This window comes from Argentina anserina, chromosome 3, assembly GCF_933775445.1.
Source record: "Argentina anserina chromosome 3, drPotAnse1.1, whole genome shotgun sequence".
Lineage (NCBI taxonomy): Eukaryota > Viridiplantae > Streptophyta > Magnoliopsida > Rosales > Rosaceae > Argentina > Argentina anserina.
The window spans coordinates 8,116,384-8,132,891 of record NC_065874.1 but is presented as its reverse complement, the minus strand read 5'-3'; the positions used below and the strand labels follow the sequence as shown (position 1 = coordinate 8,132,891).

The 16,508-nt window shown below is 37.1% G+C and overlaps 2 protein-coding genes across 4 annotated transcripts; one reads left to right on the top strand and one right to left on the bottom strand.

Moving 5' to 3' along the window:
* Positions 1–268: 268 nt before the first annotated feature.
* Positions 269–5,261, bottom strand: LOC126788688 (2-dehydro-3-deoxyphosphooctonate aldolase). 3 transcript variants are annotated; one of them, XM_050514702.1, is made up of 15 exons: positions 5,190–5,261; positions 4,857–4,906; positions 4,643–4,740; positions 4,144–4,240; positions 3,677–3,742; positions 3,520–3,579; positions 3,309–3,383; positions 3,122–3,206; positions 2,782–2,840; positions 2,179–2,223; positions 1,690–1,788; positions 1,292–1,339; positions 1,111–1,158; positions 933–1,010; positions 269–524 (listed from the first exon to the last, which is right to left on the bottom strand). In XM_050514702.1, the coding sequence occupies exons 2-14, from the start codon at positions 4,890–4,892 to the stop codon at positions 954–956; spliced, it is 873 nt and encodes a 290-aa protein (XP_050370659.1). In that variant the 5' UTR covers positions 4,893–4,906; positions 5,190–5,261; the 3' UTR covers positions 269–524; positions 933–953. The 3 variants fall into 3 exon arrangements, with proteins under 3 accessions (XP_050370659.1, XP_050370660.1, XP_050370661.1); XM_050514703.1 differs by having other exon boundaries at positions 4,857–4,901; positions 5,190–5,237; XM_050514704.1 differs by lacking the exons at positions 933–1,010; positions 1,111–1,158; positions 1,292–1,339 and having other exon boundaries at positions 269–492.
* Positions 5,262–7,153: 1,892 nt separating this feature from the next.
* On the top strand, positions 7,154–8,792 carry LOC126788687 (zinc transporter 1-like). The gene is made up of 3 exons (XM_050514701.1): positions 7,154–7,798; positions 7,928–8,077; positions 8,313–8,792. Exons 1-3 carry the CDS (start codon positions 7,154–7,156, stop codon positions 8,616–8,618), a joined length of 1,101 nt encoding a protein of 366 aa, XP_050370658.1. The 3' UTR covers positions 8,619–8,792.
* Positions 8,793–16,508: the final 7,716 nt, after the last annotated feature.

Here is a 16,508-nt window from a genome sequence, read left to right as displayed (position 1 = left end):
ATAATAACAGTTAACCGTTATTATATTTCTAATACGTGTCAAATTATCTACTTATTGAGTGATACTTCCCATCAAGGTTTTGTTGCTTAGCACGCTAATAGTTTTTCCCGTAATGTTGTCAACAAGTTGTGATATTTGATCTCCCTTTGATTGGAAGGGTGGATTGCCATTGTGAATTTGTTGTTGATCAACCAACAAAAAATCAGTAGTGTTGCCAAAGTTGCGTCAACCAAATTGCTATCAATTTATTACCATAATCTACAGAGGCTACACCCAAGAGCTTGAACTTATTTAAGTTACAAGTACAGTATACAAATACAATGAGAAACACAAAATGAATTCTTTCTTTGGATCAAGGTAATATTTTAGAACAAAGCTATTCTACTGAAGAGTTCGAGGATACTATGATAATAGATGAGCTAAAAACCAAATTTCCGCACCATCTTGCATTCATGTGATCGTGTCTGCATGCTTCAAAGTGCTAGCAGTATCCTTCAAATAGAGCACTTAAACACATATAGCACCTGAATATGAGAAAGACAGCAATACGTTAGCACAGTAGGAAGAGAGTCATAACAAGCCAGCAGTTCAGAGAAATGACAATTTTTAGGTCCAAAGCATCAAGCATCATAGTTACTCTATGGCCTATTATCAGGCAGCAAATCTATTTGTAGTCAGTTATACAAGATTTCCCCTTCTGATCTCAATTTGCACGTGATATTTCTGGAGTTCTTGTGATGCTGGAGAGGCAAGTTTTTGATTCAGAGCATGCAAACACTCCAACCTTCACTCTCATTAGTTGTTGCATTGCATATTCCGGGTGTAGTTTCTCACCATTGTAGGATGATGACAATAACAAACCACTTAATGACAAGAATTGGATAGCCCAAGAAAACTAACAATGACAGAATATAGTTTACCAGCCTTCTTACCATCAAAGTAGCACTGGTCCTCTATTCACGATAGGGTGAGAGATCAATGTTGAATATTTGCTTTCCCTTGCTTACCCTCTTCAATGATAACAACAAATCCGAACATTGAGTTAATATCTAGCATCAAATTGAATACCATCTGTAACTGCTCATATTATGGATGGGTAAAGAGACTTACAGCAATTGCAATAAGCTCTACCAGAAGTTCCTCCAAATGGCGCAATGGCTACAACCAGATAAACAAAAAGTACTTGAACCACTTTAATGCCGTAATTAATTTTCTTCTAATAGAAACTGAATCAACACAGGATAAAAATCAACAAAGAAAATGCACAGGAACATGAACAAGCATGACTCACCCACTGGGTTGGACCATCAACTGGCGCATTAGAAGGATCATCATGTACCTAAGTACCCAATGGAAAACTTTAGGAACATAAAAGTCTGTATGAACATTTCTAAAAATAAACCAATTAAAAATCTTCAGATTGTTAATACTATAACAAGCTGAAGTTCAATTCATAAAGCACACTTCCAAATTTCTGCAAAATTGTATTACTCATTGACAATTCCACTCCCGAGTGGGCTGGGAGAAGAGTTCTTAATGAATAATTTATTTATGAGTTTAAATTAAGTTCAGCATACCCAGAAATTGGGATTAGTTATCTTTAACCAAAGGTTTTTATAGTAAAGCATCAAAAATCATGACACTAAGAGAATATGAAACGTAAATGTTGCCTGCAGTTGATTACTATACCTCCATGAAAATTCCATCCACTCCAACAGCAACCGCTGTCCTTGCAATGCATGGTATCAATTCACGAAGACCACCACTGGCAACACCTCCGTCATCCAACTACAGTAGAAAGTAGGGAGTTCAGCCATTCGTTGATGATAACATTAAATTGAGTAAGCATGCTCAATTATTCATTAAGACAGCATAAATATTACAACACTACACAGAGTGATACAGAAAAGCAGGATATGAATTTTTTTAAAGAGAAGTGATCTAAGCATTTGTAGCACCAAACCACCAAAAAGCAGTGACACGGAAATTATTTTTAAAGAGGAGACATAGCACACATAATAAGAGGAAAATAAATCACTAGAAGTGCCTGATATGCATTTCAATTGTTTTCTTCGAGACACTTTGAACCTGTTATTATAGCACATTTATATTTCAATGATATAAGAAAGATGTGGCCTTAATCTACTTTATACCATCATGTGCAAAGCTTTCTCTCACCTTTCTCCCAGCAGGCTGTTGCAATGCATGTGTAACATCAGCAACCTATAATCAATCAATTTGGCAAACTCCTTCAAAGATTATAAACACAAAGCACATAATAAAGTCGTCACGACTAAAACATCAGGATGAAACTAAAGCACAATTTGTGGACAGAGATAAGAAGCTTCAAAGCAAATGTAAGAACCCATTCTGGAAAACTAAGTGCATTAAGGGTGACACAACTTAAATGGAATAACATCAAGTTATCAACCAACTTTAATTTTCCCTAATGTTAAATTACAGATCCGAGGGTCAGATGTAGCCACATACAAACTGATTGGCCATGTCACTTGGGCTAATGACTTATATGAAGAGCAGAAACTAGCACCAAATGTTTTGCATGTTCACCAGGCATTCGTTCCTACATGATGTCCTATAGGTTTGACATACTTCTCTAACCACAAAAGCATTTCAGCCAAACACTGAAGTATTCTTGGGAAAATTAGTTGGCAACAGAAATGGGTTTTATGTCCAGTATAGGATATGAACAGGGGATTTATAAGATAGAAATATATAAAACACCACCAAAAAAGCCAAGGAAGAAGAAAAAAATCAACTTACAACAGGACAGTTAGCTTCTCTGATCCACTCCAAATTACGCGGGTCAACAATTAAATCATCTATAAACCAAAGTAGAGATGTATAAGATGCATATTATATGTGAACGGGCCAATAACTTTGATCCCACTGTATTATAAATCCAATGTTGAATCTCAAACACGTGTGCAGACCCAATTCAAGGTTATTAAAAACAAAAAAAAGGGGTGATGCAACCAGAAAATTGTTTCAGCAGAAGTAAGCTGACAAAGAAAGTGGGCAAGCACTAGAATCTGAAAAAAGCACAAACAGGCAGCTTAATTGGAGATAACCATAGCAGCTATACAAAATGCAAGTGACTTACTATAACCAAACATAGTTCCCCTCTCACAAACCATCACATTTGGATTTCCTGCCAGTCTAATCTTCTCTGCAGAATTTACCATGACCTACAGATATGGAAAACTTAATAATATAATTTCCGGAAGCATATGCATGCAAAGTTTTGAGATTGGTATCAATAGGTCAGAAATGATCAGAGAAGGACTCACCGAAGGAGCACAGAATTGACCCTTCTTAATATTGACAATCTTTCCGGTCTTGGCTGCTGCAACCAGAAGATCTGTCTGCCATCATAAAATCGCAAGTGAGATATATGGTACTGAACAGCTAAAAGGTGTATTTTTATTCTTTTCATAATCTCCTTTCTTCTTCCTTAAATATATATGTTAACAGAGGCACAGGGATTTATTTAAGCTTGACCTGACGGCATAAAAATGCAGGAATCTGAATGATATCAGCAACTTTTCCAACTTCTTCACACTAGCAAAAAAATACAGCATTGAGAAGTGTGAGAAATGACTTATACCAGTTCATGATTTGCTTGCTGAACATAGGATTTTAAAAGATAAACAACCACCTGTATGGACTCGTGTACATCTGTAACTATAGGGAGGTCATACGCTAATTTAACCTTCTCAAGGATCTGAAAGTGAAAGGATAAAAATCAAAAGAAATGATCACAACAACAAAACACATTATGAAATGATATCAGTAAATAATTAAATGTACTGAATTACTGTAACAATGAAACCTCTACTTCAGAAAAATTCGGTCATATTTTTGTAAGCCTTGGCAATATTGCAACTGAGCTATAACAAGGTTACATGTATCACCACATGTTATGAAGAACTTTAGAAGAAAATGACATATTAAGAAATTTGATGAAAAAGAGATCATGGAAACTGGTTGTATAATTATAGTTAATTATATATCTGAATTTGATAATTGCATATATCACTTTATTCTCTAAGTTTATCTGCATAGCATATAAATGCAGGTTTATTTAACATGAATGACAAAAGATGCTTCCTAGCAGATCCTCACCTTTAACCCTTCAGCCATGCCAGGGCCTCGGAATGATTTTGAGGACGTACGGTTAGCTTTGTCAAAGCTTGACTTGAACACCAGCGGCAATCCAACTCTACAACATTGGAAAACAGATTGTCTTAGTGAAAACCGTCAAGATAGATTACATATAAACTACAATCTCAGCACATAGAAGATCCACTGCAATCTTTCTCCTTTTCTTAATAAAAACTAACTGGAGAGGAGTGTTCACCCTTTTAGTTAGATTATCTCATTGCTCTGATAACTAAGAATCCAAAGAACACCCTCAACTGTAAATGCAACTGTTATGACATGTAATGCAACAAAAAGTGAAACAGGACCTTTAACTCCATAGAACATGAATAATGAAACATGGTTTCTTCAACCTATAATCTTTTACATCAATGTAATATCAATCAAACCCATTTTCTTCAGCTTATATAAATTTCAAATTCATAGAAATAGAAACAAATGCATAAAATCCAAAGGAGCATACTTTGTTGCAATAGTCTTTATGTGCTTCGCCATTCGGAAAATGTGCTCCTCAGATTCAATCACATTTGGACCGGCTAATAAGAAAAACGGTTCTGCTGTCTATTGAGATCAAATATATATCAATCAGTAAACTACCCATCAAACTTTAAAACCACCCAGAACATTCAGAAACTAAAATTCAAAACATTGAAGCACGGTGATGTCAAAATTTCTACCTTGAGCTGGTTGTACAGCAAAACTGATGATTCCATCTCTGCCCACTGAGCTGAAACAGAAGGTGAAGCTCTAACATCAGCATAACAACTAATTCCTACAGAAATTCAGGATTACTGATACTGGGTACAACTGTATAATCCCATATTTGGGTTCATATTCGAGTAGCTTTTAAGATTTGGGAGGCATTGTGATTTGCACAGGCTTCCGAGGCAGGGAAACGAAATGTGAATGCAGATGAATTGCACAGATCTTGACTTATGTAATAAAAATTAAAAAGATATGAACTTTGCATGTACAATCATATAATGAATATTGGGTAGAGATGAGTTTACCTGAATTGAACCCCAGAAGCTAGCACGAGTGAGTGATCGAGTAGAGAAGACGACGCGACAACTACCTTTCTTCTTTTTATCTGTTTAGTTTCTGTCACCGACGATCGGGTAAAAATGATGATCCAGTAAAATAATTGGGGGCCCCCCTTGATGGGTCATTAGTTATTTACTGACATATGGTCATGTCCTTAAGGAGTGTGGATGGGTTAGTTTTTGAGCTTGAATCACCGTGTTAGAGTTCTTTTGACGATTATTCATCCACAAATCGAAATGGTTTCATCCTTAATGAAATTCATTTTGATTATTAAAAGTTGTTTGAATTTCTTGTTATAATGACTAGGATAATTCGTATGAAGACACACACATATATATATATCTGTTCTTTTATCTTATATTATTTTCAGATAATTTTGGTATTATAATTCATTAAGCGATGAAAAATTATCTTTTTATAAACATTAAACTTCGGTCATAATACGATAAAGGATTTAGTTCACTTACATGTACTTGCACCATGTGAAGACGGGTGCATAAGTGGACTACAAAATTAGTTAATAAATACCAATGTTCTAAAAATCCCCGCCTAGGACCGCCTAGGTTAGGCGCCCGGAGACCCTTGGCCGCCTCAATTTTGGGCCGATTAATCCCCGATTAATTCCCGATTAATCCTCTGGGCGCTGATTTTTAACTGTCCGCCCGATTAACGCCTAGCGTTTTTTAGAACCTTGATAAATACTAATTCACTTGTCAACTATAATTGAGCTTGAAGTTTCAATCATGCGAGCGTAGTAGGTAGTACTAAGTTTTGCGAGCCTCCCTAAGTATTATGTGGTGCCAAGATCATAGTTCGCGACTTTGTGGGCAGTGATGATAAAGTCATAAAGAAAATGACTTGCCCAATCTACTGCTCCATATCATATTACTGTATGTTAAGATTTTCCAAGTCCATATTAGATGCACGCGTATGTATTAAATGAGTTATTTGCCTAAGAGAAAAATCGAAAACGAGTTCCCAAGTACTTCCCTTAGTTTAATCGAGTTTCAAGGTGACGGATGAACAGTTATGTAAACAATTAAAAACGCATATGCTATCAGCAGACACAACATCTGTGCTGATCTCCAAACAATAATCCAATCAGTTATGAGGACATATATCGACATTTTTGAGTTGACTATGCTAAAGTAAGCTCTAGATCGATGCAATCTAAGCTGAACTCCCTTGATTCCTCTGTTTACATGACAACATTCTGTCTTCATTCTACATAATTAATTGCTTGATTCCATGTGAGACCTTTTCTAAGCTCTCTTCATCAGGGGGAAACCCTATTTCAAAACCCCACATATTATATATTCTTGTTGTGATTTCCCCCTAAAAAAATGCTTCTTAATTTCGGTGGCCTCATTGTAGAGTTATTAGAAGTTTGGAACAGCCCTACCATGGTGGGATGAGACTTTTGCGAATCTTGAGATATAACACGAAATAGATGAGAGAGTCGTTGAGGAAAAAAAAACATTACTGTAACAGTTGTACGTGATAAGCATACACGTTTTGTAATATAAAATTGTTATAAACACGTAATTAAAGAATTCATATCGTTCCATATGAGCCTCATTTAGCTATATTTATCTTCACGATGAGGTCATACATCTTGATCTAGGGTAAATTACTTTTTCATTTGAACAAAATCATTTGGCGCTATTCTTCAAATTTAGGACATCCAACCTTGTTTGGCAAAGAATCAGGTGCAAACAAATCATACTAAAATGCCACATGCACAAACCTGTTTCTTCTTTGAGATCCAGAATTTCCATTTCTACATTTGTTTTGGTGCAATTATGTGTAATGGATTTTCACCAATGTCACCATTTGACTCTCTCCTGCACATTTACGTCTTCCCGTATATAACAATAATAAGCTCCTGTACTATATATAAGCTAGCCTTGTATCTCTCCTCTGTGCCATCATGTTTATTCTTATTCATCAAGCTTCATCTCTGAACATGTTGAAGATAGTGGCATCGATTCTAATTCTTCTATTCCCCACTGTAGTATTTGGGGAGTGCACCTGTGAACCTGAAGATCCACATGAGCACAACAAAGAGGCACTCAAGTACAAGCTAGGCTCTATTGCTTCAATTCTTGTTTCTGGTGCTTTGGGGGTGAGTCTGCCACTGCTAGGCAAGAAGATCCCAGCTCTAAGACCAGAGAACGATATCTTCTTCACCGTCAAGGCCTTTGCTGCTGGGGTGATTCTAGCCACCGCCTTCATTCACATACTACCTGAGGCCTTTGACACCTTGACCTCACCATGCCTGAAAGAAAATCCATGGGGCAGATTCCCTTTCACAGGCTTTGTGTGTATGATGTCTGCCATCGGAACGTTAATGGTTGATGCAATGGCAACTGGGTACTACAAAAAGTCAAGCTTGAAGACAACCCAGATGACAGTTGATGAAGAGAGCAGCGCCAGTCAAGAACATGGTCATGCACATGTTCATGCAGGTCATGCACATGTTCATACACATGGTGCCACACAGGGTAGCAGTAATGCTTATGGCTCTGAAGAACTGAAATTACCAGAATTAATCAGGCACAGGGTCATTTCACAAGTAAGGTTCATCATTTGTTGTGTTAAATGCTTGGCAATATTTCTTATTTCCTCATACGTCAATAGTATTATTTCCGGCGCATAGTAAGTTCCTCATGTTCCATGTGAAATTGTTTTGGGCATGTTCTAGGTGTTGGAACTGGGAATTCTAGTCCACTCAGTTATAATTGGAATAGCATTGGGCGCATCGCAAGACCCAGATACAATAAAGCCTCTCTTGGTGGCTTTGTCTTTCCATCAATTCTTTGAGGGCATTGGACTTGGTGGCTGCATCTCTCAGGTATACTCTAGCTACAGCCTGTAGTACAATGAAAATAAGACTAAGCTGGAGTAGTTTGGTTTTTAACAAGGAAACCATGACTATTTTTAATTTTCTCTGGTACAATGTGTATATATGGTACTACAAGTTAAAGAATATGTTCAAAATGTTGTACCAAAATATTGAAACATATATATACATGCACCTGTTATGTGACACTCCCCATTTACAAGCAAATAACTGCTCTTTCTTGCAGGCTCAATTCAAGTCTCGATCTGCAGCCGTAATGGCGGCTTTTTTCTCCCTTACAACCCCCATTGGAATTGCGGTTGGTACTGCAATTTCAAGCGTATACAGTGAGACTAGCCCTACTGCTCTAATTGTTCAAGGGACTTTGGATTCAGCTGCAGCTGGGATTTTAATTTACATGGCTCTTGTTGACCTACTTGCAGCAGATTTCATGAGCTCTAGAATGCAAGGAAATATGATGATCCAATTGGGGTCATATATCTCACTTCTTCTAGGGGCTGGCTGTATGTCTCTCTTGGCAAAGTGGGCTTGAATGTTTTAACAGCTAGCATATATTTGGTTGCTGATATTTCGTTCTCCATTGCCTATATTTGATTGAATCATTGTGCAGTGATTTCCATTTTTTCTTTTGTAATGAAATAAATTTTTGTGTGTATTGATTTTCTTTACAAGCATGGACACCGAAAGATTCTACTTACTCGTCCTTTTTTTTCGCTTTTCTAGCTCAAATTTTCACATTTGTTACAGTTGTAATATTACAAACAAGCAATAGTAACCTTAAAATGGTAACTTAGAAAGTGGTACTGCCAGAAACACTGGCAATGTCGAGTGTGAATCTGTGATGCAAGTATGACATATGTTGAATCCAGTACTCATCTGCTAATTGGCCAACAAAACGATAGTTCTACATGTGAGGAAAAAAAAGGCGCGCTGATACAAGGATTCTCATTTCTCTGTTTAGTTCTGATAGACATGCAAGTGATGCAACTGATATCAAAGTCTTATATATCATTAGTACACATCTTGAGATCTGCTGAACAGTTTTCAGTTTTCACCCATTGATATAAGACCACAGGAATGAGAAAGGAAAGTTTTACAACTTACACAGAGAATCAACTTCACAATTCATGACCAGAGTATACTAAAGAGTATTAACTGGCCAATTGTAACACTAAACGGATTATGCATGCCTCCCTAACACTATTCTCTTGGCTTATAGTCTTATACAATCCTTGTAATTACTGATGGTGATCAAATGCCTGGGTCCTGTCTTCTGCCGTGACATCCAGGGTACCATTAGTACAACTTCGAATGTGACTTCATTCCGAGGAAAACCCCTGCCCAATGGAATGCTAATTTTCATCAAGCAGATAAGGGTCAATCAAAGAATCATTCTCTTGTTTGTTCTGTGTATCTCTCTCAGACAAACTGAAATCGAAGCACCAATATATAGAAACTGTCCTACACAAGACTTAAGAGCTTAAAAAAAATGAATACATAATATATTAAGAAAATGTTTACCTTCCCAATTTCTTCTTCGAGTTCCTCTAGCCCCTTTAGCTCTTCCTCAAGTTCCTCTAGCTCCTTTAGCTCTTCCTCAAGTTCCTCTAGTTCTTGAAGCTCTTCCTCATGTTTCAACCTACTGCTATCATCCAACTCAGCTTCAACTTCTAACCTTTCAAGTTCTTTTAAAAAAAAAATATCAGATCACGTTCAACAATTCTAAGAAACACTACCTCATGAATTACATACGGGTTGAAAATAATAATCTCAGATACTATCCCAAGTCTTGAAGGAATGTGGGATTCAACAACAAGAATCAACTCCATTGCTCAAGAAAACATACACAATGATCTCAAGAACCTAAAAATCCCAAATTGAAAGCCCTAATCAAGTTGATAGTGAAGAGATGGAACTAGCTTACCCCTTCCGCAGAGGCAATTTTAAATTCAAGCACTATGTTGGAGAAATGTTGATCTTTATGATCCATCGCAATTTCAAGTATGAACACCAAAACAGAGAGTCAGAGCAAAACAGAGAATCAAGAAGCAGAGAAGTCTTAGTGAGAGAGACAAAAAGAAGAAGAAGAAAAATTGGCGGGAAACCAATTAACAGAAATAACTAACTGTAACCCAGTCGATGGCACACCTGCTTTCGGTTGCGTGAATTACACGCGCTGTCAAAAAGTAAAAACATGCTTTCACCAGCGTTTCGACGTTTGGAGCAATTCAATCCAGAGTTCCAGACCTACCCTACCCAATCATCCACTCTTCTTCGTAGTACTATTCGGAGTCATCGGACACCAACGTCGAGGCTGTCCTTGTCGTCCATGTTGCGGCGGTTGTTGTTTCTGTAGGTCTTGACTGATCCCGAAAAGGATTTGAGATTGAGAGTAAAACTTTGGGTAAAGGGAGGGGCGAATTGGGATTTGGGAACTTGTTTGATCCGCTTGGTTGCGTTCCGGTTGAGGCCTTCTGTGAACATTTTGCGATTGGGAAGAGTTTCAGAGGTTTTGAAGGTTGAGATAAAACAGGTTAATTTGTGTGGAAGATTTGAAGAGTAAAGAGAAAGAAGTACAGCGGCGGTAAGAGAGAAAGGAGGTTGAAATGGAGGTTTCTTTTTCTAGGGTTGGCACTTCCGAACCAAAAAACCGAGCCGTAAAAATCGAATCGAAGTCGAAAAAAACGAATGAACACAAATCGAACTGAAATTTAGAAAATCGAACCGAACTGAATCAATTGGTTTTGTTTCCGGTTTGGGCACATAAGAAACCGAACCGAAAAACTGAATTATTTATCAAAATAATGTCGTTTTACATTTATCTTACCGAATATTTGATTTGATTAATGTGATTTTAGGTTATATATCATATATAATTATATGTTTCTCTTTTGTAGTGTTATATATGTATATATAATCATCTATATAGTCTTTATCCAAAGTGAAGTTCTAATTTTGGCACACTTTTCGGTCAAATGTTTTCACAATAAGCGATTGAACATTTAGGTATGTTATTTAAGATTATCTCTACAAAATTTCATTTAATTCGGACATCGTTAAGGTATTAAATTAGATTAAATCAATAAATGAATTAAAACAGTTCAACGTGAAACGTTCGTGTAAATCTCAATTTTAAAGGTCAAACCATTATCAAATTAGATAAATTTTGTAGAGATGATCTTGAATAGCATACTTAAATATTGAATCGCTTATGTGAAAAAATTTGATCGAAAAGTGTGTCAAAATTAGAAATTCACTCTATAATTTTAGAGTGAAGCTTCACTCTGGATAAAGACTAATCATCTATGTATATATATATATATATATATGTAGGCTCATATATGTATGTTTCAAATAATTTTGCTAAAACAAACATACATATATATATATATATACATAGTTATATACATATATGTAACTATAAATTTTCAAGATGTCGTGTAAATAAAGGATTGAGTGGTATGTTGCCCACAATATTAAATTTTAGCCCTCAGTTTTTTGGTTGTATTGTAGTTATATATTCATATTTTATAATTTTTTCAAATAAGTAAAAAAAAAAGAGAGAAAAAACCCTAAAAACATTCAATATGTCAATTTTAATTTAATTTAGTTTTTTTTTCAGAAAAAAAAAACCGAACTGAACCGAACCGATTGGTTCAGTTTTCGATTTTACATGTTTAAAAACTGTGAACCAAACCGAATGGACTGAAGTCTACCCTACCCTTTTCTACCTAAATTAACTGAGCTTCTTACCATTTTACCCATGTGTTTTTATCCCTCTCGTTAATAAGTTAGTCAAACATAGGGTAATTCTTCACAAAAAAACATAGGGTAATTTATATATTCCTCCGTCTGAGATACGACATGTTGAATAAGAAAATATCATTTGAACAAAACACCTAAAACATTTATTTTCATTCTAACTGTCTGTAATTTCAATGTTTGCACCCAAAAATACAGTATTGCCCTCCTTGATCAACTCACCGTTCCCTCACCTCTCTATCTCTCCCTCTAAATAGGAAGCGATCAGCAATCCCATGAGAATGCTGGTGAAGATCTTGATCGAAACGGACGCAGTCATCTCTGGCGACGGCGCCCTTCGACGTCAAGGACGCCGAGTTGGAACTTGCTCTAGTTAGGGTTTATGGCGTACTTCTCGAGAGCACCAGCCGGGTTGGTGACTTGGTGTAGAAGACGATCGAGAGCTAGTTTAGGAGGATGATGATGATGTCAGCGATGCAGCTAAAGGTGATGGCGTAGGTCCAAAGGCGGCGGCCCTAGGCCTCGATCTCGACGAATTTAGGCCAGGGCGGGCCATGGTGGGTGGAGAGGAAGCAGAGAATGAAAGATCAGAGAGGCGGCGAGAGTAGTTTAGGGTTTTGGGGGGAGAGTTCCAAACTTGTTTACATAGTTCAAGCAATTTACATTATTTCTTTCTAGATCTTACAACTGTATATAATGTAATGAGGAGACCTGCAAATTTAGCCTAGGACCGACGAGTGTACACAAACTTATCCCACAGAATTGGGCAGTGGTCTGGCCCAGCCAAAGCTAAAGGGCGAGCTTTGCAAGGGTCATGGCTAGGCACCTTTCTAAGATGGGTGTCCGAGAAGCTGAGCACACTGCTATTATCAGCCAAACATTCAAGGTAGTTCAGGTGGTTGTCCCTCGGTTGCCTATTACTATGAGCATAGTGGACGTACGTGGCTGTGACTGCACCGGATGAGCCCTCGTTATGCTCATTAGCACGTTGGGTAGATGCCGATCGTCGAGACATGCTTGATCTTGATGGGCATCTTTTTTAGTTCATGTAATCATATAGGGTCGACGATATAAGGAGACACCTTGATTCAGTCAGGCAAGACTTGAAGCTAGTGAAGCTGGATAGGTTGGAAGCTGCTGTTAGAAAGACAGTGTTTTCGTTTGTTTGTAATGACTAAGGAGGAACTTGATCGAGGAGAAGATAAACCCAAGAGGGTGGCTCAGTTGCACTGCTCGCACTTTTACCATCTTGGTTGCATTGTTCGGTGGCGTTATAAATGTTACTTGTGTCCGTCGTGCCAGCACCCAATAGTGGACAGGGCCGGCCCTTGCTATTATTGAGCAAGGCAGTCCGCCTTAGGCCCCACATGATAAAAGGGCCTCAAATTTATCACGCACGTGTGTATGTGTGAATTAAGAGGCATGAACGTGAATAAAAGATCTTGAAACTCATTCATCTAACAATAGAAGATAAATGTCTAAATCGACGTGAAAATACCCTTAATGGTTATATCTCTGATAAGAATATAATGTTATATCTAATTGGCTATTGTAAATTTTTTCAGTTTTTTTCTTTAACTTTAATTGTATTCGTTCAGAGTTTATTTTGTACTTTTACCAACACCTAATTTGCTAATTCTTAAGATAAATACCACCTATTCTTTTCCACTAAGAAGACAAATTTTCTTCTAAATTTCGCCATAGGCCTCAAATTGTATTGGGACGGCACTGATAGTGGAGGAGCCACCGAAACTATATAATCAATTTCAATGGATCATGTGGCATGCTAGTAACGCAATAGGTGAAGGCGACGGTCTGAATCAATTGTTCAGAAGAGCGGTAAAGAAGATAAAGCCAAATGAGTTTAGCAAAATAGCCAACTCTATGAAAGATGGCTCTTTGAAGGCATCAGAAAATGACATTTTTTTATGCTGAACTTTAAAGATTAAAGAGAGGAACCTCTGATCGACACAAATCAGATAGTAATATCTAGATGCATAGAGTATAAGTGAAATATGACCAGATTTGGAGAATATATTTTCTGATATCTATTCATCTCACACTAGAGGCTAGATATAGAGTTTATATTGTACTCAACCCTATGTACTACGTATTACCATATACAAAATATATAAGTATTAACTATATGATGTACATCCTTAAATTACATTCTATGATTCACATCGACACCACCTCAAGCTGTCGCATACACATCAACCATGTCCAACTTGCTAAGTAAATCATAAAACGCCTTATTAGAAACTTTTTTAGTGAGTATATCTGCAAGCTGCTCTTCAGTATGGACAAAAGGGAAGTTAATAATCTTTGCATCTATCTTCTCTTGTATGAAGTGACAATCCACTTCTACGTGTTTAGTACGATCATATTGTACTGGATTTTGTGATATATCAATTGCCGCTTTGTTGTCACAATACAATTGCATAACACTTTTCAACTTAACACCTAAATCACGTAGCAGATTTCTCAGCCACAACAATTCACACACTCCATAAGCCATACCTCTATACTCAGCGTCAGCACTCGATCGGGCCACAATGTTTTGCTTCTTACTTTCCTATGTGACCAAAGTACCTCCCACAAAGGTAAAGTAACCCGATGTTGACATCTTATCTATCATTTTCCCAGCCCAATATGCATTTGTAAAGCCACTAATCTCAAGAATGTTGTTGTGTTTAGAGAACATTACTCATCTCCCTGGAGCTGACTTCAGGTACCTTAGAATTTTCACAACAACATCTATGTCTCTTACTTGGATTATGCATGAACTGACTCACTACTCACTGCATAAGCAATATCTGGTCTAGTATGGGTCAAATAAATCAAGTGCTCAACTAACCTTTGATAGCGAGATCGATTAGTTGGTGTCTGGTCTAGATACTCTGCTAGACAATGGTTTTGTTCAATGAGGATGTCAATAGGTGAGCAATCTAACGTACTGGTCTGTCTCTGTCAGCAAATCAAGTATGCATTTCCTCTGGCACAAGTAAATATCATCTTCCCCTTTTGCTACTTCGATCCCTAAGAAGTACTTGATCTCATCCATATCCTTCATCTCAAACTCAGAGGAAAATTGTCTCTGTAACGATCCATCTCTACCGTATCATTGTCAATAATCACCATATCATTAGCATATATAATCAAGGCCACAACCTTCCCTTACTGGTGCTTTAAAAAATGGTATGATCTGAATTACTATGTTTGTAACCAATCTTTTGCATAAATTGTGAAAACCTCATAAACCAGGCACAAAATGACTATTTGAGACCATATAGAGATTTTCTCAATTTGCACACAAAATCACCAGAATAGGTAGTTACTTACCTTAGAGGAAGACTCATCATATACACCTCTTTTAGCTAACTCTCCATGAAGAAATGCATTATTGACATCAAACTGTCGGAGTGGCCAATTCCATATGAAAGGAGAACTCATATATGTTCATCTTTGCAACATGAGCAAAAATCTCATCATAATCAATACCATATGTTTGAGTAAATTCCTTTGCAACAAGGTGTGCTTTATACCAACTTATTGATCTATCTGTATACTTCACAGTGAACACCCAACGACACCCTACAACTTTCTTGCCATGTGATGGAGGCACAAGTTCCCAAGTATCATTTTTCTACAATGCCTTCATCTCTTCCTCCATTGCTTTCCTCCGCTTTAGATCCCCAATGCATCCTGCACTTTGTAGGTACTTATACAGTAGATATTTGATTCACAAAAGATTCATATGACTTTGATAATCTTCTAGTGTTCATATAATTAGCTACTAGATATTTTGATTTGGCCTATAAAGTAGGTTCATATCTTTTGGGGGGTTGACCTCTAGTAGACCTGTTTGGTAACACATATTGCCCACTATCAGACTCACCACTAATATTAGTGGATGAACATATCTCAGACGAGTGATCTTCTGCATCAGGAAGTTGTTGGTCAAGGGTATGAGTGATGGCGGGAGGGGCATATATGCTCTCATCTATTGGTTCTCCTTCTGGAATCTGAGTGTCTGATGCTTCTACCTCTTATGAAGTTTCTGATACTGTTGGAATATGGTTATCTGAAGTTTCTGATACTGTTGGAATATGGTTATCTGAAGTTTCTGATACTGTTGGTACCTGGTTATATGAAGTATCTACCTCATAATAAGCTCTTGTTACTGTTGGTACCTGATTATCTGAAGTTTTCACCTCATAATGAATTTCTTCTAGTGGAGTCAAAGTATCTCCAACAATGACTATTTCTAATTCCTCTCCCTCGTCGTGATACAACTCTTTAAAAAATGAATTCTCCCCTTGAAGGGTTGTACCAGAAGATGTAAAATAACTCATGTCCTCAAAGAAAGTAACATCTAGAGTGACATAGTACTTTTTTGGTGGGTGGATGATAACACTTGTATCCCTTCTGACTGCTTCCATAACCAACAAACACACACTTAATCACCTGAGGATCCAAATTAGATTTTCTTTGACTTTTAGGAACATGAACAAAAGCCACACAACTAAAAACACAAGCAGGTATATTGTGAAAGGAGAGAATGGGAACCTTAACAAGAATGTCTTTTTGAAGGACACTAAATGGAAGACAATTGATAAGATGAGCTGAAGCCTCTACATCATGACCCCATAGATACTTA

Bases quoted from the DNA above. Each gene is read 5' to 3' on its own strand.
- LOC126788688 (XM_050514702.1), bottom strand. From the start codon at position 4,892: ATGGAATCATCAGTTTTGCTGTACAACCAGCTCAAG. The intron at 3,384-3,519 runs GTCAAGCTTAAA...TTATGATGGCAG, and splicing joins CTGCATTTTTATGCCGTCAG to ACAGATCTTCTGGTTGCAGC. The intron at 1,789-2,178 runs GTGAGAGAAAGC...TTTCTACTGTAG, and splicing joins AACAGCCTGCTGGGAGAAAG to TTGGATGACGGAGGTGTTGC.
- LOC126788687 (XM_050514701.1), top strand. From the start codon at position 7,154: ATGTTTATTCTTATTCATCAAGCTTCATCTCTGAACATGTTGAAGATA. The intron at 7,799-7,927 runs GTAAGGTTCATC...GGCATGTTCTAG, and splicing joins GGCACAGGGTCATTTCACAA to GTGTTGGAACTGGGAATTCT. The intron at 8,078-8,312 runs GTATACTCTAGC...TCTTTCTTGCAG, and splicing joins TTGGTGGCTGCATCTCTCAG to GCTCAATTCAAGTCTCGATC.